Below are 25,654 nucleotides of genomic sequence, written 5' to 3'. Positions count from 1 at the left end.
GATGCTCAACCAACTAAGCCACACAGGTACCCTGATTTTACTGTTTTAGAGTAAAAGAATACTGAAGAAAAGATTATACAACATAAGTGCTTATCAGACCAATTATAGATTCATTTTCAGTGAATACACTTTGAATCAATTTGGTATTCCTCAATTATGTGAGCTCTGACTTGGCACTGCACTCACAGGGTACCTTTTAAATACTGTTGAACTCTAAGTGGTAAATGCCTGACCATTTTCCCTTTGTTGCTTTTAGTCAACTGTGTCATCATTTGGGAAATGTTAGCAGGGTAGCAGAAGAGCCAGTGCTACTTCATAGGCTTTACTGGGGGTGCCAGATTGGGTTGTCAAGTGTCCCACCACTGCCAGCACCATCAGTAAGAACTAGAGTCTAAGAGGGAGAGCTTGCCTCATGACAGCTTTCTCCATTCATGACCATGTATACTGGTATTAGTCCTTTAAAGATAAAATAAGTGTGTCAAAAATTCTGAAAAAATTCTTAGAATAAGGTGAGGTTAGCTAAGCCCTACAAAAATGGCTTTTAACTCGTCATTCTGACTTATTTTTAAGCCACCTCTTCAATGTGTCTGTGTAATGTGATATAATGCTTTATATCTTGTTTATCAAGTCTTTGATCATGTATCAGCACTGAAGCTTAAGGACCTAAATCTTCAGATCCAGGGATTAAGAGAAAAAAAGGAAAGGAAAAAGGGAAAGGATAAAAGAAAGAAAGAGGGATCCCTGGCTGGCTCGGTTGGTTGATCAAGCATGCAATTCTTGATCTCAGGGTTATGAGTTTGAGTCCCATGTTAGGTGTAGAAATTACTTAAAAATAAAATATTTGGGGCACCTATGTGGCTCAGGCAATTAAGCATCTGCCTTCAGCTCAGGTCATGGCCCCAGGGTCCTGAGATGAGCACCACATCTGCATCCTCCTGCTCTGTGGAGAACCTCCTTCTCCCTCTGCCCCTCCTCCTACTTGTGCCCTCACTCATATGCTCTCTTTCTCTGTCAAATAAAATCTTAAAAAAAAAAAAAAAGAATTTTGAATTTTATAAGTGGAGTAAAGCCTATCTCTATAATATAGTGTATTAAAGTTGTGACAGCTATTTAGTCAAACCTAGACCATTATTGTGAATAAAAACTTAAATATTAGGTGTTTTGTTACTTTTATTTTCCTGAGGGTCAGGAATAACCAGCTGCCAGATTTCAGGTATCCATGAGGCTGAAACAAGACCATTATAAAATCTGAAAGAAGAAACAAGTGTTAAATGCTTTATCTGAGGGTGTTGCCTCTGTACTTGTGTTATAATGGTGATTCTGATGTGGAACTGAATTCATGATTCAGATGGACCCTTTGAAGGGTTTAATCAGCATAAAGTGTGAATCACCCGTTCACACTTCTGCTAAGTATGAAAGAAGTGTTCTGCACAAAGTGCTGTAATGCTTTAGTTCTTTTCCAGCCCAAGATCTTAGGATCTACATCTCTGCTGTTGCTACTGTTCTGTAGGCATATTCAGAACATGAGTGAGATCAAGACTGACGTCGGACGAGCTCGAGCATGGATAAGACTATCTCTAGAAAAGAAGCTCTTGTCACAGCATCTCAAGCAGTTGCTCTCCAACCAGCTACTCACCAAGTAAGAGATAGCCTCTTAGAAATTTTTTCTTCTGTGACTTGTGTGTCTGCAAAGTAAATTGCATAAGCTGGCAAACTGGCTTCTTCACGAATTGCTGATTCCTGTGCATGTGCATTCTTCCTTTCTAACAGGCATGTGCTTTGGAACATCTGTTGTTTGACATAGTATTTGATTTTACCTGTGAGGACACACCGAACTTGACATCCGAAGGCCAGATTGCTCTGTTCTCAACCAGAAAAAAAACTAACACAGGCTGACAGTAACATCCAAAAGATAGTTTGAATATATGTAAACCTCATATAATATTGTAAAGATCACAACAAAACTTTAAGTAGCAAAAAAAAAAGAAAGAAAGAAAGAAAAAGTCCGCCTTAATATGTTTCTTCTGAGAGTCTTACCAATGTTTACATTCAATAGGTCAGAGCCAGGAAAGCAATCAAGTGCATGTTAGTTCATTGCTAACTGTTTGATAGGTTTCTCTCTACTCCATCAAGAAATACTCTTTGATGAAATGCATCATCTACATAATATATAAGAGCTAGTTTGAAGGCTGAAGACTTAGGTCTTTAGAGCAAAGCTATGCAAAAAATTCAGCAAAGATCTCAAACTTGATAGTGTGTTGCAGTCTCATCATCATAACACATTGGGTTGCTTACCCCCGAAGCATTTTAATGTCCAAAGAGTTTGATAAAAAATGCAAAGTGAAATATAGCCTATGAATCTGATCTTGTTCTCTGAAACTGGTTACTCCCCTTACCCATCCCTGCCTATTATAAGCCATTCATGGCCACTGTGGCCAAAGTAGAAGAAAATTATAATAATCACTTAAAATCCTTCTGCATAATTGTTGGGCACCTGGAGGTGCCTGGCTGGCTTCGTAGGCAGAGCCATGCGACTCTTAATCTAGAAGTCATGAGTTCAAGCCCCATGTGTGGCACAGAGTTTACAGATACATATATGCATAAGAAAAAAATCCTGTTACATAAAGGTAAATAGTAAATATCTCAGATATTTTCTTCTGTACTTTCTTCTATGCATGCTCTCTTAGTTAAGATTATATTGATTTACAATTCAGTATCATACTTTATTATTTTTTAAGATTTTATTTATAAGTAATCTCTATACCCAACATGGGGCTCGAACTCATAACCCTGAGATTGAGAGTTGCATGCTCCACTGACTGAGCCAGCTGGGCTCCCGAGTATCATCCTTTTTTTTAGCTTAGTGTATTATAAACATTTCATTATATCATAAGAGTTCAAGCTCTGAAGACTGAATGCCTTTGTTCAAATACTGCCTTTGTTATTTACTATTTGAATGACTTTGGACAAGATACTTAACTTTTTTGTATCTCTGTTTTCCTAATTTATAAAATGAAAATGCTAATAGACTGATACTTCATAGGGTAATCATGAGAATTAAATGTATGGATAACTATAAAACACTTGGAAAGTGCTTAAATGTAAGTGCTTAATAAAAATTACTATTTTTAATAGTAGTTTTGTTGTTATTAAAACTTTTCCTAAACTTTATTTTTAATGCTCATACAGTATTCCAGTGTATGCATGTATCATGATATATTTTTCCATTTACAAATAACATTTTAGTGGATATCTATGAGTAAACCTTGCCCATATTTCATATTATATTCTTAGGACTGAGTCCCAAAAGTAAAATTAATGTATTTGGCTTTTACTAAGTATTTGTTGTTAGTGCAAGCATAATGAAAAGCAAGAAAAATATACTATTATTTTGTACTCATTCCTAGGAAGCTTTATAAGCGTTATGCTTTTCTACGTTGTGAAGAAGAAAGAGAGCAGTTTCTTTACCATCTTCTTTCCCTCAATGCTGTTGACTACTTCTGCTTCACCAGTGTGTTCACCACTATCAGTAAGTCTGGAGAACTGGCTACTAAGTGAAGAGTTGCTCAGGCGACTAATGGAATAGAGTTTATGTTTTTAAAAGTGAGATATATGATAGTACAGTGAGATAGACACTGTGAGTGAGGCAGGCTCCAGACCTCTATTGAGGAATGAAGGTTGTGCCCCAGCAGCTGGGAGTGCTGTGGGAAGGCAGCCATCAGCTGTCAGCCCCTGTGGGGAGTGCCTCACCAGAACAAACTATCCACCACCCCGAACCCCTGCCCAAGATGATCCCTCCTAGCAAGGCAAGCCAGCATCCTAGGACTGCCAAGCGCTTTTGAGAACTTAACCTTGGGATCCACTGAGGACTTCACTGGGACTGCAACAAGCTCAACTTCTCTCGCAGGCATATGGTCTTCCCAGGAACAACATCCCTTATGCTGATTTCTGACTCTCTCTGCTTCCCAGGAAGCCTAGTCTCCAGTAGGAAATGGAATGAATATTAAAAAGGAATGTTTGATTAGAGATACCTGACTGGCTCAGTCAGTGGAGCATGGTACTCTTGATCTCAAGGTCATGAGTTCAAGCCCCATGCTGGGCCTAAAGCTTACTTTAAAAAAAGAAAGAAGAAGAAGAAGAAGGAATATTTTATTAAATGGTCCAATATCTTACATAAAACATAAAATTTTTTAAATCAGCATATAGTAATGTGAACATAATTAAACTTGGATGATTCAGAAAGACCTTACTGAATAATGTAGGTCTGTAGAGAGAGGAAATGCTGACTGGAGATGTGTGTTTGATAGAAAATCAGGGGATCCCTGGGTGGCTCAGCGGTTTCACGCCTGCCTTTGGCCCAGGGCGCGATCCTGGGGTCCCGGGATCGAGTCCTGCATCGGGCTCCCGGCATGGAGTCTGCTTTTCCCTCTGCCTGTGTCTCTGCCTCTCTCTCTCTCTATGTGTATCATAAATAAATAAATCTTTAAAAAAAAAAAGAAAAGAAAATCAAATTAGGGCATTTATTCTGTTCACCAATACTAATTATTATGTTCAGTGGCTCCCCTTCCCCACTTTGGAGAAATTTTACTTGTATGAGTTAGGAATTGTGTTTAGCTACAAGAATCAGAAACTTGGAAAATGGTGCTTTAAACAAATTGGTAGTTTCATATTTCTTATATAATAAGTTTCAAGATAGTCTACAGTATGTTCACGGAACCAGGGTCTGTCTGTGTTCCTCTCTCCCTACACAGTCCTCAGTGAGTGCTCATCACCTCATGGCCACAAGATGGCTATTCTCAATCCATCTTCTAGCAGGAAGAAGGAAGGAATGTCAAGGAGGAAAAAGCAGCACTTGTGCTAGAAAAACAGGATTTTCTAAGAGATCCCACTAAATATAACATTTCACTGGCCAAAATTTTGTAGGTTTTGGCTTTCTAGTCTCTGATAGAGGCAGACAAGGAAAAATGGAGCTAAACTGGGGTATTGGGCCAACCAGTAATATCTGTCAACTATCCATTAGTACCTAAACCATCAATCAGTTTAATACATTACTGCTGGTATAAGAAGCTAAGATGTTAGGAGCACCTGGGTGGCATAGTTGGTTAAGCACCTGACTTTTGATTTCAGCTCAGGTCGTGATCTCAGGGTTGTGAGATTGAGCCCCATGTCCAGCTCCCCACTCAGTGGGGAGTCTGCTTGAGATTCTCTCTCCCTCTACCACCTCTAATCCTTCCAAATAATACATCTTTAAACAAAAAAGCTAAGATGTTATGTACAGTTTTAAAACAGAAGAAATAGCAGAGGTAGGTAGGACTCCTAAGACCCTACTCATATCTGTAGATTTCATATAAGTAACTTCAAGGAATTAAGATCTTCATGAAAGAAATATTTTAAGTTTAATAATATTAGTCCTTTTATACTTTATGTAATCACTGTTGTGCATCTGTGGTCCCTTTGCAGCCACAGAACTGTTGACCTTAAACCCTTTTTTTTTTCGTAGCTTTTCTAATCCTCTCAGTGAAAGGAATGAGCGAAGCCTCTGGCACCTAAAATAAAGTCTTGCACTAACCTCTTCTGCTTTCAGTTTCAAAACCCATTTGATTCTGATGATTACTAAACCGTGAAAGTTCGGCCTTTCCTCTGACATTTTCCTTTCCTTCGGTCAAAATAAAAAGGCGAAAGGGAGGTTATTCACCCAACATAAAGAAAGTCGTCTGTGTAAAATTAGGGAAATGAACCATTTATCCCATTCAGTTTCCTCATCTAAGAGTGCACTCAACCATGATCTCATTTTTCTGAGGCTGTATCTGGGCACCTTGTCCAATAGATATGTATCATCCTATGTATAGGTCATTGAAGGAGGGCTTCTAATACCTCTTCTTCTGACTAAATGAGCAGAAATCCCAAAGATACCAACAAAAATTGATTCTACCCTGCTTTAAAAAAAAACAAACACAAATATGACTCTGAGGGATAAAAATGCTCCAGTGTGTTTGAGCCATCCCCATTTTTAAAAGAGGATGAAAGGAATGTGCAGTTTCTAACTTTATCTTGCTACTCTGAGCAAAAGACAGTGATAGGACAGTGACATCTAGTGGTGTGCCTTTTGAAGACCCTAAGGAAAAGGTTTCACACATCTTTCTTTCCCCGGGACTCCTCTTGTACCTGAGTGGCCTTAATAGCCTTCCAAATTGTGGTTTATAGACTTTATGTTTTGTCCAGAATGGCATTGTTTTTACTACTCTTGGCTTTGCATATTGTGCTGTAAAATTGGAATGGGAACGTTCTGAAACATTGTGCAAGAAAATTAGCAACAAGGGGATACTGTCCCAAGAAGTCATTCACCCCCTTTTACATATGAACCATATCAGTAACCATGTTTATTTGTATACTTGATTTTAGAACAACATTTAAAACGTTAATGAAAATTCTGTATAGCCGTCAGTTCTGGTATTAGTGCCGGAGATTGTTGTTTTTTTTTTATAAATGTAGAGGTTATGCATATCACCATGGTGATACTCTGCATGCCATACATACCTGGTGAGATATATATATATGGCACAGAAACCAACACAAGTATTGGGATTTGTGGTTTTTAAACTGGACCTCATCTTTTTAGACTGGAAGAGGTGATCTCTGCTTTTTGTTTAAGTACATATTGATAAATCATAAAGAGCAAACTATCTGTGAAAGGCAACAAAGTCATTAATATATATACTTGCTTTATTATCAGGAGTATTTTATTGTAATATTTAATTAACTTCAGTATTGTTCTTTCAGTGATTCCATATAGGTCAGTGATCATCCCCATCAAAAAACTGAGCAATGCGATCATCACATCGAACCCTTGGATCTGTGTATCAGGAGAGCTAGGAGACACAGGAGTAATGCAGATTCCCAAAAACCTCCTCGAAATGACTTTTGAGGTGGGTTCAACTGATACTTTTCTTAGCAGAAAATATCATACATAGTTCTACACAAGGATTCCAGTTTTGCTTTTTCATTTTTCCTCAAATCAAATAATATAAAGGAGTACTCAAGCATGCAGGATAGTTTTTGTGAGTATACAACTAAAGTGGTCTTAAACACAGTAATTGGTTTTGTATTTTTATTGCTATAATTTTAATTATTAAGCTCTATTTTTCTACTTGCAGTGGAATACTTTTGGCGTTGCTAGGTCCCATTTCATGATTGCTGGTGCCTAGCACAGAAGTGGGCAGCTAGGGAACATTCAAGTAAATGCCTTTCCCACAGTGGTTCTCTTCCTTACTGTAAAATGCTCCCTGCCTGAACCTGCACAAAAGGACAAAAAGACAGGAGAGCTGACATCCATGCTTATGGCTTGTAAACCCCATGGTTCTATAAAAATACCTCTATTTTAGGTATATAATATTATAGTCAGTTTTCAGGTCCCGCCTGGCGAAGTATTCTCCTATCTTTGAACCCACATGTGTGTTGATCCTGGCATGCAGGAAGAAGACAAATACCTGTTCTTGTTTCGGGAGGGAAGGAGTACTAACTGAATGTCCTGTTCTCATGTTCCTTGGGGGTCTAGGAATAGCAGTTTCCACTCAGTCATAGCACACCCAGGAGCCTGTTTTAGCATATAAAAGATTAAAATCCTTGACTTCTCTTTGACTAGCAAGCATGGAACATAAACTCTGTAAGTTCCATCATTCTGTTTCCATCCTCCCTCACCTGGATGGCTATGTCTTCTCACCTTGATACGAAGAAGTCAAGGGCTTTAAGAGCTCATAGCTCTGATGTTCCTAACCATACATAGTCAGTTGGGTGGTTTGTGATATTTTATCAGAATTTAAAAGTCAGAATTCAGGACTCCTGGCTGGCTCAGTGGTTGAGCATCTGCCTTCGGCTCAGGACATGATCCCAGAGTCTTAAGGATCAAGTCCTGCATCAGGCTCCTGCATCGTGCTGCTCCCTCTGCCTGTGTCTCTGCCTCTCTTTGTGTCTCTCATGAATAAATAAGTAAAATCTTTTTAAAAAATAAAGTCAGAATTTAATTGACATTTATTTTTTACTATTATCATTGCTTTCTTTTGTACGTGTCCACCAACAGCCAGGAAACATTGATAACTATATTTTTTTTATGATAGCCTCAAGACTTCTAGTAGATGAGGTTTAAGGCCAGTTCTGCCTTGGCATTTTATTAGAAACAGAAAAATAGCCATGTCAGTATTTTTTTTTTTTAATATCTGTAGTCGTTTTCCTGACCTCACTGTAACTGAATCTAAATAGCATTCTTTTGCCACTTCTTGGAATTCTTCTCATCCTAAAGGCACATAGTCTGGGTTCCCCAGTTAGAAATAATTTTTCCTTTTCCATTGTTTTTCTAGTACGTATTTACATCTCTAGTTTAGCACCTTGTACAGTCTTCTCATTTGATAATGTCCCTATGTGTCCCACTTGTCTCATTAGATGGGATATATTAGATGTGAATATATCTCTCTAGTGGAAAGAAGAGCACATTATGCAGGATGGTCCTCTGCAATTATTAAATTATATGGAACCAAAATATACGACTAAAGCTAAAAGGTAGTGGATGTGGAATCAGGCTCTGAATAACTTCTGGTCCTGTCCCTACAGTGCCAGAACTTGGGGAAGCTGACCACCGTTCAGATTGGTCATGATAACTCAGGACTGTTAGCCAAATGGCTAGTGGACTGTGTCATGGTCAGAAATGAGATCACAGGACATACGTACAGGTAAGTAAATGTCCTTGAGAACTCAGAATTATTTCTTTGAGACACTTTAGACAAGAAAAGGTTGAAGAATTGTTTTATTTCTGAGGTGCCTGGCTGGTTCAGTCAGAAGAACATGTGACTCGATCTCAGGGTCGTGAGTTTCAGCCCCCTGTTGGGTGTAGAGATTACTAAAAAAAATAATAATAAACTTTAAAAAAAGAATTGTTTTCTTTCTAAAGCTTTCTCACTGCCCTCATAATTTTAGTTTAGGTTTTGGGGTTGTTTAGTTTTACTTTTTATGTAATACAAAATTGCCCCAAAAAAACTTTCAAAAAATCGATTGTGTTTGCTCTGAATGCCTAGTCCACAAGTGTTGGAAAAGAAAGATTGATATAACTCTGATTTAAAAAGGGGGGAGGAGGGAAGCTTGAGGTTACTAATTTAAGTAAGAAGAAAGGGTCTTTTGGACTCTACTAGCTGGCACTCCTCTTTGGAAATACTCTGTTTTCTCCTGTAACTCAACTCCCACATTAACTTCTAGTTTGAAAATATTCTTGTCAGAAGAACTAACCACAGAATTTTAATATAGGTTAGATATAGAAAATATTGAGTCCTTTTAATTTGGCAGAATGTAATAACAATTTCTGGCTGTATAAGAATGTATTTTTCAGAGATTCATACTGAAGTGGCTTTAGGGGTGAAATACCCTGATGTGTGAAGTGGACTTTAAATGTTTGAACATATGGGACGCCTGGGTGGCTCATCAGTTGGGCCACTGCCCTTAGGTTGTGTCATGATCCGGGAGTCCCAAGATCGAGCCCTGCATTGGGCTCCCTGCTTGGCAGAGAGCCTGCTTCCCCTTATGCCCCTCAGGCTGCTTGTGCTCTCTCTCTCAAAAAATAAATAAATAAAGTCTTTAAAAAAGAAATAAAATACTTCAGCACAAAATAAAAACAAAGCATATGGCAAAACATTAAGTCAGGTGATAAGAATCTGAGTGTCTTATACAATACTCTCTACTTTTCTGTGTGTCTGAAATTTTAAAATTAAAATTTAGAAAACAACCCATAGGCACTAAAATGATGGGTTTCATCCATGGTGTCATTTAAAAAATTCTGACTAGGACAACCTTGGGTGGCGCAGCAGTTTAGTGCCACCTTCAGCCCAGGGCGTGATCCTGGAGACCCGGGATCGAGTCCCACGTCTGGCTCCCTGCATGGAGCCTGCTTCTCCCTCTGCCTGTGTCTCTGCCTCTCTCTCTCTCTTTCTCTCTCTCTCCCTCTCCCTCTCTGTCTCTTATAAATAAATAAATATTTTAAAAATTCGGACTAAAACTAGTAAAATACTGGTTGGTGATGGAGTTGTTTTTCTGACCTACAAGGTTCCCATGTGGGCGGTGGCTGGGGAAAGGCGTTGATGATGGAAGCCTGGAAAGGATCCTTATTGGGGAACTGATGACCTCAGTGGCAGATGAGGACCTGGTAAAGCAGTGTCGGACTCCACCCCAGCAGAAATCCCCCACCTCAGCTCGGAGACTGAGCATCACTTCACTGACAGGAAAAACTACGAGTAAGTACCATCATTATTGTTAAATTTTCAGTGTACCTCAGATGTTGCAGGCATCATGCAGCCATTTCACAGGAAACTGTTGCATTAATGAATTGCAGTAAGATAGATTAAAAAGAAGAAAGCTAAGGAAAATTAATTTGAGCAAACAGTTTGAAAAAGAGAGGGAGAAGGACTCCAGAGGGACTCCTGAATGGCTCAGTGGTTGAACGTCTGCCTTTGGCACAAGGCGTGATCCCTGTCCCAGGATCCAGTCCCACGTCGGGCTCCCTGCATGGAGCCTGCTTCTGCCTCTACCTGTGTCTCTGCCTCTCTCTGTCTCTCTCTGTCTCTCATGAATAAATAAAATCTTTAAAAGAAAAGGAAGGAGAGAGGAACAAAAAATGGGGCAAGAATTTAATTAAAAGCCTGAAGAATTCTAAGGAGGGCACTTGATGAGATGAGCACTAGGTGTTATATGTTGGCAAATTGAATTTAAATAAAATATTTTTTAAAATAAAAGATTCACAATCCCCCCTCCGAAAAAAAGCCTGAAGAATTTAGATTTTAAAATCAAATAAGGGATACCTGGGTGGCTCAGTGGTTGAGCATCTGCCTTTGACTCAGGGTGTGATCTAGGGTCCTGGGATCCAATCCCACATTGGGCTCCCTGCGTGGAGCCTGCTTTTCCCTCTGCCTGTGTCTCAGCCTCTCTCTGTGTGTGTCTCATGAATAAATAAATAACATCTTTTGAAAAATCATAGCTTTTAAATAAAAAATAAAAACTGTATGCTGTTTTGATTAAGCTATGAAAATGTGGGTAAGTAATATTTTGACTAAAACCTAAAGGAGGAAGGGCTCCTGGCTGGCTCAGTCAGTAAAGCATGCAACTCTTGATCTTGGGGTTGTAAGTTCAAGTCCCACCTTGTACAGTAGATTGTACTTTAAAAACAAAAACCTTAAGGAATAAAGACAGTTCATATTACAATACTCCCAAAGAGCTATATCTAACTATTCAGAACCCCTTTTTCTAAGAGAAAATCTAAAAATTCCTCTCCCCACCCCTATCTTCCTACAGAAGTAATAAAATACTATAAAGGAGTGACTTGGGTAGCCCTGGTGGCGCAGCGGTTTAGCGCCGCCTGCGGCCTGGGGTGTGATCCTGGAGACCCGGGATCGAGTCCCACATCGGGCTTCCTGCATGGAGCCTGCTTCTCCCTCTGCCTGTGTCTCTGCCTCTCTCTCACTCTCTCTGAATGAATGAATAAATAAATCTTTAAAAAAAAAATCTATAAAGGAGTGACTTCTGTGGATAGGATGCTGTGCACATCCTTTTTTTTTTGTTTGTTTTGTTTTTGTTTTTATGAGAGACAGAGAGAGAGAGAAAGAGAGAGAGAGAGAGAGGCAGAGACACAGGCAGAGGGAGAAGCAGGCTCCATGCAGGGAGCCCGATGTGGGACTTGATCCTGGGTCTCCAGGATCACGCCCTGGGCAGAAAGCAGCACTAAACCGCTGAGCCACCTGGGCTGCCCACATATGCCATTTTTAATACTACCATAAACTTCCAATTTATGCTTATGTGAGCGTTAGTAGGGTGAATAATGTCTCCCAAAGGTATTAGATCCTAATCCCCAAAATCAGTAAATGTTACTTTATTTCGAAAAAAGATCTTTGTAAATGTAATTAAGTTAAGGGCCTTGGGATAGGGAGATTATCCTGGATTGTGTAGGTGGGCCCTAAATGCAGTCACACATATTCTTAGGGAGGCCGAAATTGGAGTGATCCAACCACCAGCCAGGGAATGCCAGCAGCCACCAGAAGCTTAAAGAGGTGGGGAACGTGTTCTTCTATGAAGCCTGCAGAGGGAGTGTGGCCCTGTCTTAATTTCTGCCTGGTGATAATTTCCAACTTGTGGCACTTCAGGACTATGACAGAATAGATTTCTGTTGTTTTAAGACAACACATTGGTGGTAATCTATTACAGGAGCCACAGAAAACTAAAACAGGCAAGTAGGATTTAGTGAAAAATTATAGAAGTTCATCAGTGAAGTGGTTTTATTTCAGCCATGGACAGTAAAGCCGTAGGTAGAATAACAACAGTACCTGAGAGTTCCTTAGTTTACCAACAAAGAGGTTTCCTTGGGTATTTTCCGTCCCTATCCATATATTAGCATATGGTGATATATTAACTATTAGAATGATAGAGTCTAAAAATCCCCCCTATTCTTTCTCCAATTATTCCCCTGATTCCTAATTCCTTGTTGCCTTCAAAAGTAAACTTGACACCACACACTAACTAGAAAAACTAAAATTACAAAGACTGGTAACACCAAATACTGGTAAGGATGGAGAGCAGCAGAATGCTCAGACATTGCTAGTGGGAATGCAAGAGGAAAAATAGTCTGGCAGTTTCTTATAAAGACATGCGGACCGGTAGCATACACTTGACACAGAATCCCACTCCTAAACTTTTACTCAAGAGAAATTAATACATGTAGCTACACTAAGATTGTAGTCAGATGTTCATAGGAGCTTCATTCATACTAGTCAAAAATGGAAACAACCCAGTATCCACCAGCTGGGGAATGGTGGATAAGCAGAGCATGCTGTATCTACTCAGTGGCATGCCACTCTGCAACATATAAAAATGAACAAACTTGATACATCTAACAACACATGGGTGAATCTCAGAAGCATTACTGTATGTGAAAGAGAACAGAAACAAAGAACAAGGTGCTATACGGTTCCATTTATACTAAATTCTAGAAAAGGCAATATAATAATGATAGAAAGCATGAGCAGCAGTTGCCAGGAGTTGAGAGTTAGGGAAGAGGATTGACCAAAAAGGAGCATGGGGAGTTTTTTGGGGTTGGTGGAAATTTTCTACATTATGATTGTGGTGCTTGCATGACTATACATCTATCAAAGTTCATCAAATTGCACTTAAAATTGGTGAATTTATTGTATGTAATCCTAAATTTACTTAAAAGAGTAAGTTGAGAGATTTCAACCCAGTCCATCCAAATTATTACAACTTCTAAAACAGTCCCAGTTTAAGTGGGACATTACTGTTTTGAGAGGCCTTATCTCCCACTTTTGGTCATATTTCCTTTCCTTACTCAATAAGTAGAAAATTCTTTTTTTTTTTAAGATTCTATTAATTTATCTGAGGGGGCAGATAGAATTTATCAGGGGGAGGGCAGAGAGAGAAACAGACTCCTGGCCAAGCAGGGAGCCCGATGCAGGCCGGATCCTAGGACCCAGAGATTATGACCCAAGTCGAAGGCCAGGTGCCTCCAATGAGTAGAAAATTTTAAATAATGAGTTTTAAAATACTATTGATTAGAGGCACCTGGCTGGCTCAATCAGTAGAGCATAAGACCTTGATCTTGAGTTCCATGTTGGGTGTAGGGATTAATGTAAAAAATGAAATCTTTAAAAACAAATAAAATAAAATACTACTGATTAGTACAGTGCTGTTTTAGAATGAATAAAAGTTTTCAAAATAGATTTGCATGTTTAAAAGAGAAACAGGGACACCTGACTGGCTTAGTCAGATCATATATGATTCTTGATCATGGGGTCATGAGTTTAAGCTCCATCCTGTGCAAAGAGATTACTTTAAGAAATTAAAAATATATATATTCAGAAAAAGGAAAAAAAATAACTAGCAGCTGAAGAGGCCACAGTTATCAGTCAGTCCTTCAATCATTATTGGTATAGAAAAAACTTAACTTGAGCTTTACCTGAAGAGTGTTTTATGTGAGAAATCCTCCAGCAGTATGACAAAGATTCTTAAACACTAGAATGTGTAGCTTGTCCTTTATGGTATGACATGTATTAAATTTAGTAGTTAATCACCACAAGAAATTATCAAATATTTAATTTTTCTCTTGTTACCTACTTTGTCCCTAAAATCCTTTTTCTTCTTAACCATTCTTGGGGTTAGGGAGGCAAAGGCAATTTAGGTCCCATTCAAGCAGCCCAGCACACCTCCCTCAAGAACAGGGCCTGAGAGATGCCTGGGTGGCTCAGCGGTTGGGCACCTGCCTTCTGCTCAGCTCATGACCCCGGGATCCAGGATCGAGCCCCACACCGGGCTCCCTGCAGGGAGCCTGCTTCTCCCTCTGCCTATGTCTCTGCCCCTCTCTCAGTCTGTGAGAGAATAAATAAATCTTAAAAAAAAAAAAAAAGAACAGGGCCTGAGAGTGTGCAGGCAGGGCAAACGAAGCAGTGCTCAGATGGACTGAGTAGCCAGAAAGGGAAGCAGTTCTGGGCTTTAGGTGCCTCAGTATACCTGGCTGTCCTCTTCCCTTTATTTTATTATTTTTTAAAGATTTTAATTATTTATTTGAGAGAGAAAGAAAATGAGAGAACATGAGCAGGGGGTGGAGTAGAGGGAGAAGCAGACTCCCCTGCCAAGCAGGGAGCCCAATGTGGAGCTCGATCCTGGGATTCTTGGATTATGACCTGACCTGAAGGCAGACACTTAGCCAACTGAGCCAACCAGGCACCCCTTCCCTTTACTTAAAGCACAATAGCAAAAACACAGATTTCAGGGTAGCCCGGGTGGCTCAATGGTTTAGCGCCGCCTTCACCCCAGGGTGTGATTCTGGAGACCTGGGATCGAGTCTCGCATCAGGCTCCCTGCATGGAGCCTGCTTCTCTCTCTGCCTGTGTCTGTGTCTCTCACTCTCTGTGTGTCTCATGAATAAATAAATAAAATCTTTAAAAAAAAAAAAAAAAACAGATTTCAGATTAGCCATTCAGAGCTTCACAAACCTTTCTTTGCCCAATAAGGGACTCAGGTAGATAGGCTAAGGAGATACCTAAGGAATGATGCTATGGGTCTTTCCCATCTCACTCCTCAGATCCAGGGGCTTGCTAGCATTGTGTGACAGGTGCCATGCCAGGGATTGACATCTGTCATATCTCATTCACTTTATCCAGTGACACATGAGATGTATATTTTCCCTATTTTAGGTTAACGCAATTCAGACTCAGAAGAAGTTAGACATTTAACCAAAGTTATAGATTGCAAGTGGCAAGATTGGGATTTGAATCTAAGGGTCTCTTGGATTCTTTTCCTTTGTGCCAAGATGCCTCCCACTTGGCCAAACTGGCCTGAGGCAAGTTTCACAGAGTCCCTGACAAGCCAGCCTGCTGTGGTGAAGTGTTTCCTGCATGGGTGGACACAGGTGATACCCCATAGTACTTTGGTTTATTTCCCTTGCATGAGAATTCAGCCACTGTTCATTATTTTTTCAGAACCCAATGCTGGACAGATCCAAGAAGGAATTGGAGAAGCTGTGAACAATATTGTGAAACATTTTCACAAACCTGAAAAAGAGGTATGATAGTCTATAACACTTAATATAAAGGATTTTAAAGCCATTTTTATACATATTACATAAGGCAGTAGAGAGGGCATGTTAATTTTTATTTGTAAGCTTTGTAATAGCTACAAAACATGCTTCATCGTTGCCCTCACTCAGCACCTGTTTCTCTAGTGTCTTCTTAAACATAAATGCAGCAGATTATTCTTTGGCACTGCATATTTCGCTTTACAGAGAGGAAGCCTCACGGTGTTGCTGTGTGGAGAAAATGGACTGGTTGTGGCACTTGAACAAGTCTTCCATCATGGGTTCAAATCTGCCCGCATCTTTCACAAGAATGTCTTCATCTGGGACTTCATAGGTAAATCAAAGCAGATGTGTGTTGTTATAAGGTCACTGAAACGTTTCTTAGAAAACTCAAAGATCCAGGAGTTAAAGCAAATAAAAGTTAGTGACAATGGAGTACATTTTTTGAAATAAATATCAAATTAGCTTTTCATTCAGTCAGCAAGTATTTATAGTGTCCATAATATTCCAGACACTATTCTGGATGCTTGAGATATACATCAGGGGGCACCTGGATGGCTCAGTTGGTAGAGCATGGGACTCTTAATCTCGGGGTCATGAGTTCAAGCCCTCCATTGAGTATAGAGCTTACTTTAAAAAGAAAGCTAACACATCTAGAGATAAGTAAAACACAGAAATTGCTATGGTTGACAAACTTATATTCTAGTGGGGGCAGGAACCCAGACAATACACAAAGACACAACAAGTATGTGATTCATCTAGTATGTTAGAAGGCGATGGTTGATCTGAAAAAAAATAGAGCAGAGTGACAGGACATGGAGTGGAGAGTGCTCTTAAGTGGGGCAGTTAGATGCTTTGTGGACAAGGTGACATTTGAACACAGATTTTTAGGGAATTGAGGAATCAAGCCATGTGGATATCAGAAAAGAGCACTGCAGGCTGGGAGAACTGCTAGGGCAGAGGTCCCAAGGTGAAAGTGTGCTTGGCCTTTTCATGGAATAGCAAGACTAGTGTGACTGGGGCAGAGTGAGGGAGACAGAGTTAGAGGATATTGGGAGAGAAGGCTGTTTACTGCCAGAGCCAGGTGCTTGAGGAATTTCTAGGCCGTTGGAAGGACTTTGGTCTTTATCATGATTGAAATAGGAAATCATTAGAAGGCTTTGAGTCAGGAGTGAGTGACATAATATAACTTAGGTTTTAGAAGGATTATTCTAGCTTAATACTGTTCAGTATGGTAACCACTAGCTACATGTGGCTATTTAAATTTAAACTGATTTAATTTAAATTAAATTTAAAATTCACTTCTTTAGTCACACCTGCCTTACCTAGGAGCTATTAAATTGAACCTTGCAGTTATAGAACATTTCATTCATCTCACAAAGTTCTGTTGGAGTGTGCTGCTCCAGCATGCTAAATAAGCTTTGTAATCTTTATTTTGGTATGCGGTTCTTCTAGAATTCCTAGTTTTTTTAGAGGGGTGATTAATCATTTTGTGTCTTGTAAATATGGTCTAGATGAAGTAGTTGATTTTATCCAAGTTAGAATTTTTAGACAAAGAAAAGGTTGACAGAGCTAGGCCTCCAGGAGTGATTTTTTTTTTCTTTTGGAATGCCTAGAATCTTACTGCTCCTGTTTCTGATATGCATACATATCTCTTCCTCAGATTTCCTAATCAGTTCCATTTCTTTGTTTTTTGTTTTTTATAAATTTATTTTTTTATTGGTGTTCAATTTGCCAACATATAGAATAACACCCAGTGCTCATCCCATCAAGTGCCCACCTCAGTGCCCGTCACCCAGTCACCTCCATCCCCCAATAATCAGTTCCATTTCAAGGATTTTGTTGCAAAGTATTAGCCATTCTATAACCACAACAGAGGGCACCATCTTAATGGCTACTATGTATTGGCTGGTTACTCCTAGAAGATTCTTGATAGAGGAGTCCATTTTTTTTCTTTTTTGGCAATTTCCATTGCTTGAAGGTATTCTAAGGAGAGTAAACTTTCTATCCTTTTGGAATGTGGTCTAGATTAGAAAATAAACTCCTGGGAGCATATTGTTCCACTGGGAAACATGGATCTCTATAATTCCTTGTGAAACCAATGATAAAGTAATGATTTTGGTTTCTGGACTATAATGCAAAGCATCATTACTATTTCCAAAATAAACTAAGTGATTACTCTTTCTGTACATGAAGTATTAATGTGTATTGTGATATCATTCTGACTCCCTTCCCCAGAGAAAGCGGTTGCTTATTTTGAAACCACTGACCAGATTCTAGACAATGAAGATGATGTCCTTATTCAGAAATCATCCTGCAAGACCTTCTGTCACTATGTAAATGCTATTAATACTGCACCCAGGAACATTGGAAAGGACGGCAAATTCCAGATTTTAGTTTGCCTTGGAACACGGTATAAAGCCAATTCTTGACTTTCCCTATCTTTGTTATGTGTTGGACAAGAATCTAGAAGGGTGTATCATGCTCCTTCCAAAGCTCTCCCGTGGGCTTCTTTCATTCCTAGTTTTATTATGACACTACTGTTTATTGGATCCTTGCTACGTGCTGGCCCTTTGCTAAATGTATTACGTTCATTCTCTCATTTAATCCTCCTATCACTTCACTACCACACTACCTGAAGTAGCAACTGGTAACCTCATTGTGTAGATGAGAACACAGAAAATAGATGAGGCACAGCTAAGTTAACAAACTTTCCCAAGGTTATCTTTTTTTTTTTTTTTTTTTAATTTTATTTATTTATGATAGTCACACACAGAGAGAGAGAGAGGCAGAGACATAGGCAGAGGGAGAAGCAGGCTCCATGCACCGGGAGCCCGACGTGGGATTCGATCCCGGGTCTCCAGGATCGCGCCCTGGGCCGAAGGCAGGCGCTAAACCGCTGCGCCACCCAGGGATCCCACTTTCCCAAGGTTATACAGCCAGAAAGAGGCAGGGCCAAGATTTATACCCAGTCTCATTTGAGGACTCTGAACCATTCTACTACACTGGCTCCAAAGGTAGGTAGATAGGCAGTAGGTAGTTTGGTAAGGAATTTGACACACCAGCAGATGCATATATATTTACAGTATACCACCATGTTGCTTTAAATTTAGTAACATTCTAGGGCAGCCCCAGTGGCTCAGCTGTTTAGCGCCACCTTCAGCCCAGGGCCTGATCCTGGAGACCGAGGATCAAGTCCCACATCAGGCTCCCTGCGTGGAACCTGTTTCTTTAACTATATAAAGTCTTCTCTTTAAGACAATTCCCTATCCATTTATTTTTTGAAAATGATGCACAGGAGCTGTAAATTCCATTCATTTTAAAACAACTATCACAGTTGTAAGAAATGAAACACATAGACCTTTAGAATAAGCTTGTTTTATTTTTTTTTTTAAGATTGATTTATCTATTTGGAGACAGAAAGTACAAGGGAGGGGCAGAGGGCAAGGGAGAAAGAGAATCTCAAGCAGACTACCAGCTGAGTGTGGAACCTGACACGGGACTCGATTTCAACCCTGAGATCACGACCTAAGCCAAAATCAAGAGCTAGACGTTTAAAGGACTGAGCCTCCCAAGCACCCCAAGAAAAAGATTAAGTTATCTTTGCGTGTTTGTTTCTTTCTGCAGCCCTAGAGCCCCAACAAGAGATTCAGGATGGCCTGGTTATGGCTGCTCTTGTCATGAAAGGCATGTTGTAAGGTGCCTGGCTGGCTTAGTCAGAAGAGTATGTGACTTTTAAACTCAGGGTCATGAGTTCGAGCCCCACGTTGGGTGTAGAGACTATACAAAAACTTTTAAAAAGGGGAGGGGGAAGGGGAAAGGCATATTGAGAGATGCTCAGTAAAGATGTCTTAGATACTTAGTGACAGATAATTAACGTCAAGACACACCAGAGGTTGAGATGTTATCCTCCTGGAACAACTGGTTTATAGAACTAAGTTCTGTATTTCTTCATAATAAAAGGGGCCAATTTCAGCTATGCTTTTAAAATTCCTTTTGAGGGGGTAGCTCAGTGGTTGAGCGTCTGCCTTCGACTCAGGGCGTGATCCTGGGTCCGGGATCAAGTCCCACATCAGGCTTCCCACAGGGAACCTGCTTCTCCCTCTGCCTATGTATCTGCTTCTCTCTGTGTGTTTCTTGTGAGAGAGAAAGAGAAAAAGAAAGAGAGAAAGAAAGAAAGAAAGAGAGAGAGAGAGAGAAGGAAGGAAGGAAAGAAAGAAAGAAAGAAAAACAAAAGAGAATGAGAGGAATACTATGAAGGACGGAAGGTGCTCCTTCTTCCGACGGTACCGCTCCTTCCCCTTATCCGTCCTCTCCCTCTCCTGACCTCACGCCCATCCCTCCGCCTCCCCACCCTCCTCACGCCCTCCCTCCCCCCCTCCCTCCCCCCCGCCCCTCCCTCCCTCCCCCTCCCCCGCTCCCTCCCTCCCTCCCCTCCCTCTCATACAAGAGAGAGAGAAATATAATTTCTTTGGAGGGACGCCTGGGTGTCTCAGATGGTTAAGCATCTGCCTTTGGCTCATGATCCCAGGGTACTTAGGATGGATCCCCACATTGGGCTCCCTGCTCAACTGGGAATCTGCTGCTCCCTTTCCCTCTGCCTCTCCCCCCTTTCCACCTGCCCACTCATGCTCACTTGTGCACTTTCTCAAATAAATAAAATATTTTTTAAAAATTAAAAATAAAATTCCTTTTGAACATGATCCTTATCTTCCTTTATCTCTTTACTGATCTGACTTATTAGACCAGTGCAACCCCTATTTTGGTTTGTAAAATCTACTTAGTATTTTTCTGCTTTGATTTTGTTCCTTGTTACATTGTGTCAGTTTTTTTTTTTAAATGCTAATCCCAACTGTTTAATGTAGTCAGTCTTTCTTCCCAAAGAGTCAGTATATTTGGGCATACCTTGCCACAGATGTCTGAGTATCACCCTAGTAAAAAAGAAACACAAAATGACATTTAACCAGCAATTTCCAAATTCTTGACTTTGGTTTCCTCTCTGCTGACTTCAGAACTTGCCTAGATTTTGCTCCCTCCAGCCCTACTCCTTCCCATTGAAATCTTTCATATGTGTGTTCTGCAGCAAGGTCAGCAGGGCTCAGGACTTCTTTTTCTTTGAATCTGTAGGGATCGCCTGCTCCCACAGTGGATCCCACTCTTGGCTGAGTGTCCTGCCATTACCCGAATGTACGAGGAAAGTGCCCTCCTGCGAGACCGCATGACTGTCAACTCTCTCATCCGCATTCTGCAGACCATTCAGGACTTCACCATAGTCTTGGAAGGATCACTCATCAAAGGAGTGGATGTGTAACCCAAATGACTAGAAACTCTCAGTCCAGACCCCTTGTTCCTGAACCTTCCCCAGCTATGGGGACTGATTTGGACTTGTCTGACAAGGTAGTGAGTCACTGCAGGGGCATCATGCAGTATTCCCCAATCTGAATAATCCTCACACTGCAGACAAGGCAAAATGCTGTATTGTAGTTCATTTGAACCTGGAATTTAGTATAAAATAGAGTATTTTCATGTGTTAGATGTGTGTAAATATGCTATCTTCTTTAAGAAATTATATTACTCTAATAAGATACTTTTCTTAGATTGAATATTCCTGTGACTTAAAATAAGTAGCTCAACCGCATTGGGAGTTGGGGAGGGGAAGAGTGGTGCTAGCCAGGAAGAAGCCAGTAAACATGTAATTACAGTGCAACCCAGTTGGGCTTTTTTTTTCCCTCCAGGTATCACAAAGGAACCCAGAATGCATTGTTACGTCATCGCCATCCATCCTGGCGAGTCCAATCCTTTGTATTGTGAATGTAAACAGCTTTACCTACTGTATGTGATAGTCCTCACTTCTATTTTTAAGTTACACATGGTTTCATACATTTGAATTGAGTCATTTTTCCAGTCTTTTGGAAAAATTTTTCCACCGGCACAAGATAATGATACAATTCAAATATTTTAAATACTGGACCCCAGGAGCTTGGCTGAACTGGAAAGAGAACACAAAGCCCCGAGAAGTATGTTAAATTGTAGGATTATAACTTCTTTACACTTTGGAAAGATTAGCCTAGACTAGCTTCATTCTTGGCATTTTTATTCTTGTTATGTGAGGTACTTTGAAGAGATGTGAATTTCAAAGTGTTGATCTCCTAGTTATAAGAACTGCAATCGGCAGTTTGATTCTGGACTGCTAATTTGGCCATCTAAACCCTGCAGCAGTTCCTTACCTCCAGGATAATCTCCAACCCTGTCTTTGTTAGGTTCCAGCAGCCCCCCTTCCTGAGCCCATCCCCCTCTCAGGAAATGGAAGGAATGTCTAAGAAGGAGGAGGGCTCTGTGTAGCTTGGAATGTTTTTGTGAAAGTATTTGTTGACCATGATAATGCAAATAACTGGGAAAGAGAAAGAATGAACCCTTTCTGGGTGTTTCAGGGCAAGTTCTGTGTTCCTTTTTAAGAAGGGGTAATAATATAAAACAACTGGCCCAGAAAAGGTAACAGCTAGGAAAGCATAGATGGACAAAAATGGAAGCAGAACAAGAGGCAACAGTTTTGAAAGACCAAACATTGTAACTTTCCAGCTTGGTATTTTATAAGGAAGTTAAATAAATGTGGTGTTAGCTCATTACCTTAAGTCTTCATTTATGGCAGGTCCTGTAACTAATTAGGCATTCACACGTTGTTAGCAGTGAAATTGCCTCAGCAGAGCTCTGGGTTTTATTCCCAGTTGTGGCTGAGAAGCAAAGCCATGGCCTCTCAGGACCTTTGTACAAACTTGAGGGTCCTGGGCTTTAGCCAGCAGTGTTGTTTCCCTTATTTCCTTGAGGAAGAAGGTAATGAAACAAGTGCCTCACTCCCTTTATCAAACACTGTATTCGGCCGGGGTAACCAAGGCGCATCCCCTTTTAATATGTGACTTAGTACTTGCAGAGCAGTGTGGGAGTTGAAGGCAGCATTTAGAAACCCATGGAAAGGGTTTAAGAAGATTATTCTGGGTGACCTGGGTAGACTGGAGATTTGTTCTCCTGGGGCAAAAGGGTATCTGCATTGGTGTAGCTCTTCCAGGGACGTGGAAAGTCTGTCATGGGAGGCATCCAGACCTATTTCCCACAGGGTTCTTGTGTTGCAGTCATCAGAAACCATAGAATGATCAGTGCAGAGTTTTATTCTTACTACTTTTCTCATAAGGCCGTATTTCTGGCACACACTGGGCAGCTGAGAGATGACCTAGGTTAGCATGCTAGCATTGAGTCATCGTTTTATAGATGGGTACACTTGAGGATCAGAGAGGTTAAATACTTAGCCCCACAGCTGATCAGTGACAACGCAAGAGTCTAGAACTCATGTCTTTTATTACACCAAAGCTCAGAGGCATTCATGTTAATAGTCTTTCTACCCCTGGATCCACCCAAACAGCTAGTAAATACGTGTTAATATTCATTTATAATAGTCGTTTATAAGAATTAACATTCATTTTAACAGATTGTTCTCAAGTGGTTGAGAATTATAGCTGTTATAAAAACTGGGAGCAAAATTGGATTTGGGGCCTGTGAATAAAAACATTACATTAAAAAGTAGTACCCCCAAAAAAGTTATACCTAAAGCCTTATCCCACTTTGTGTAGTATGACCATAACAGTGGAAATGACCAATTTCAAAAGAAATAGTCACACCAGAATTGACACATCCTCTAGAATGCTGGGCCCTCTAAATTGGTCCCCTTGGAAGCCCATATACTTATTCCAGTGATACAGCCAGGGCTCCAAACAGGTAGGGACCTCCTTGTGAGCTGCTTGAATAGCCTACAGCCCATTCTTCTGAATATTGGCCAGTTATGGTAAATCTCAGGCTTTCAGAAGAAATTTCATATTTGGAAACAAAAAGTCCTTAGGATCCAAGCTAATGAATAAAAAGGATGCTTATGCAGAGTTTGAGGTCACAAAAGAAACAACTCTGAAGAAATAAGACTTCGTTCTTATGTGGCTTATCACTGTCTCTAAGCCAATACCAGGATATTTTGAACAGGACAGTAGCAGAACCCTTACCAGAATAAGTGTATATAGCTAACTTTTGGAAGGACCGTACCCAGTTAGAGGTATCCTTTTTGCTATATTAATTTTTTGAATTAGTATGTTGCTTCATAATCACACCTCAAAGTTAAAGTTAAGTAAAAAACAATTTTATAATTGACTTTTTTTTCCTCAGAATAAATTAAAAGTAATGCCTGGAACCATAATTAGTATTTTCACATAATAATAGCTTGAGAGGAAATTGTTTTAAAATGAAATAATCGATTAAAAAATAATAATAATAAAATGAAATGAAATGAAATAATTGCCAAAAATGTTCCCTCTTGAAACATCTGATTTTGAAGTGTTTTCCAAATGTCCCAAACCTCCTAATGGGAAGCTTTCCGACGGTGGCACGACACTGTTGTTGGTATATTACGTGTGACTCTGGAAAGCAGTGCCCTGGTTGGGGCTCACGAGCACCTTAAAGATGACCCAGGCTCAGTGTGGAGTGGCATAAAGTGGGGTTCTGGTTGGCCTACAGGGAACAAAAGTTCTTCCTCTTTCCCACTGGGATCAAGAATTTGATATAAGAAACCTGAAATGTGCAAAAGTTTGCAGTTGCCTCTAAAATTTATTTTAAACCTCTCACACGTTTTTGAACCTTTGTGACTCTGTGGTATTTACTTTAACCTGCGTTTTTAAAAAAGAATTGTAATGAACTGTCACACTACGTGAATGATACAGGGGAAATACTGAATTGCTTGTTTTTCCTTTTTTTGAAATAAAGCACTGTGGTATGTGAATTTAAGTGAAAGAGGGGTAGAGACTATACTTAACAGTTTATGTGTAGTCTATGTTGACACCTCTAAGATATTTTGAAACATGAGGCAACAGACGAGGACCTCAGATCCCCAGGGAAGTATTTATTTGACAGCATTGAGAGTATAGCGCTTAATTGAAATATCTTCTTTCTGCTAAGATTTATGATCTTTCAGTAGATTTTCATTTTGAGAATTGTGAGTATTTTCTCTGTGAGGTTTGCAGAAGCTATCCTTTTCACTATGTTGAAAGGACAATCTGAACCTTAGCTATTTATAGTTCAGTATTAACACACCTTCATTGAGAATGGTCTCGAGCTCCTCTCTACTTTTATAAAGTGAATCCTGTTCCCAAAGTCATCAGTTTGTTTTGAAGCCCCTCCCTGTTCCTTACATAAGTGTTTGTTACACCACCATTTAGCTTATAAGGAGATGGAAACAAATAATAAGCTTCTAGGTCCCTTATTCCTATTAAAACACATTTATAAATCTCTTGGATTTCCAAGCCTTTTTGAAAAGAGTGCTGATGATGTGATCGGAGGAATCCAAGAAACTCCTACTCCCAGATCTTCCTTGAGCTGATCATCCTCTCAAGGACAGAGTAAAGCTTAGCTCCAGAAATGTATCACATTGAGCAGTTGACACCAGAGTGAGAAAAAATATGTATCAAAAAGTTTCTCCTCATTTGAAGGAACCCAGGGCATCCTTGGGTTATGGTAGGAGAGAATCTCACTTCATCCATTTTCCTGAATGTATATGTATGTGGCTCCGGTCTAATCCAAACCAAATCTTGTTGACAGTAGAGAGGTATGGTAAGGAGTTCTGTTGTCAATCAAATGAGGGTGTTAAACATAGAAAAAACTCTCTGTGTTACACTTGAACCCTGTATAAATGTACCCTGTGTATCTTTTTAAAAAATGAACATTTCTGCATTTAAATTATATTGTGTTTCTTTGTATTGTTAACAATGCATCAGAACTGGATTTTTTTTTCCTCATCTGAACATAATATAAAATTTAAAGAGTATTGTGATATCAAGCACTTTAACATACATATCAGAGAAACTGACGTGGGTTTTTCAGGTTTTGGAGTACATTTAAATATGACTTTTCATGCTTTGTTCTTTACAAATAAAACTGTGGGGTTGATACTTTGTTTTGCTTTGTTATTATACAATCTTAATACTGAGCGGCAAGGGACTTCAAAAGTAGAGAAAC

The 25,654-nt window shown here is 39.8% G+C and overlaps 1 protein-coding gene across 7 annotated transcripts in view; it reads left to right on the top strand.

The window, feature by feature from the left end:
* Positions 1-25,591, top strand: part of DENND5B (DENN domain containing 5B) — a 199,377-nt gene extending 173,786 nt beyond the window's left edge. For 6 of the 7 annotated variants that reach the window (XM_038577198.1, XM_038577194.1, XM_038577197.1 and 3 more), the window contains 9 exons: positions 1,511-1,639; positions 3,408-3,529; positions 6,781-6,926; positions 8,605-8,723; positions 10,084-10,271; positions 15,516-15,598; positions 15,818-15,944; positions 17,849-18,023; positions 20,738-25,591. In XM_038577198.1, coding sequence (XP_038433126.1) covers positions 1,511-1,639; positions 3,408-3,529; positions 6,781-6,926; positions 8,605-8,723; positions 10,084-10,271; positions 15,516-15,598; positions 15,818-15,944; positions 17,849-18,023; positions 20,738-20,921 — 1,273 coding nt within the window. In that variant the 3' untranslated portion in view covers positions 20,922-25,591. The remainder of the gene's footprint in view (positions 1-1,510; positions 1,640-3,407; positions 3,530-6,780; positions 6,927-8,604; positions 8,724-10,083; positions 10,272-15,515; positions 15,599-15,817; positions 15,945-17,848; positions 18,024-20,737) is intronic. The other variant, XR_005380009.1, reaches the window with a different exon arrangement.
* Positions 25,592-25,654: the final 63 nt, after the last annotated feature.

This window comes from Canis lupus, chromosome 27 (genome assembly GCF_011100685.1).
Source record: "Canis lupus familiaris isolate Mischka breed German Shepherd chromosome 27, alternate assembly UU_Cfam_GSD_1.0, whole genome shotgun sequence".
Taxonomy (NCBI): Eukaryota; Metazoa; Chordata; class Mammalia; order Carnivora; family Canidae; genus Canis; species Canis lupus.
The sequence above is the reverse complement of the archived record's forward strand: the minus strand, read 5'-3'. Positions and strand labels throughout refer to the sequence as shown.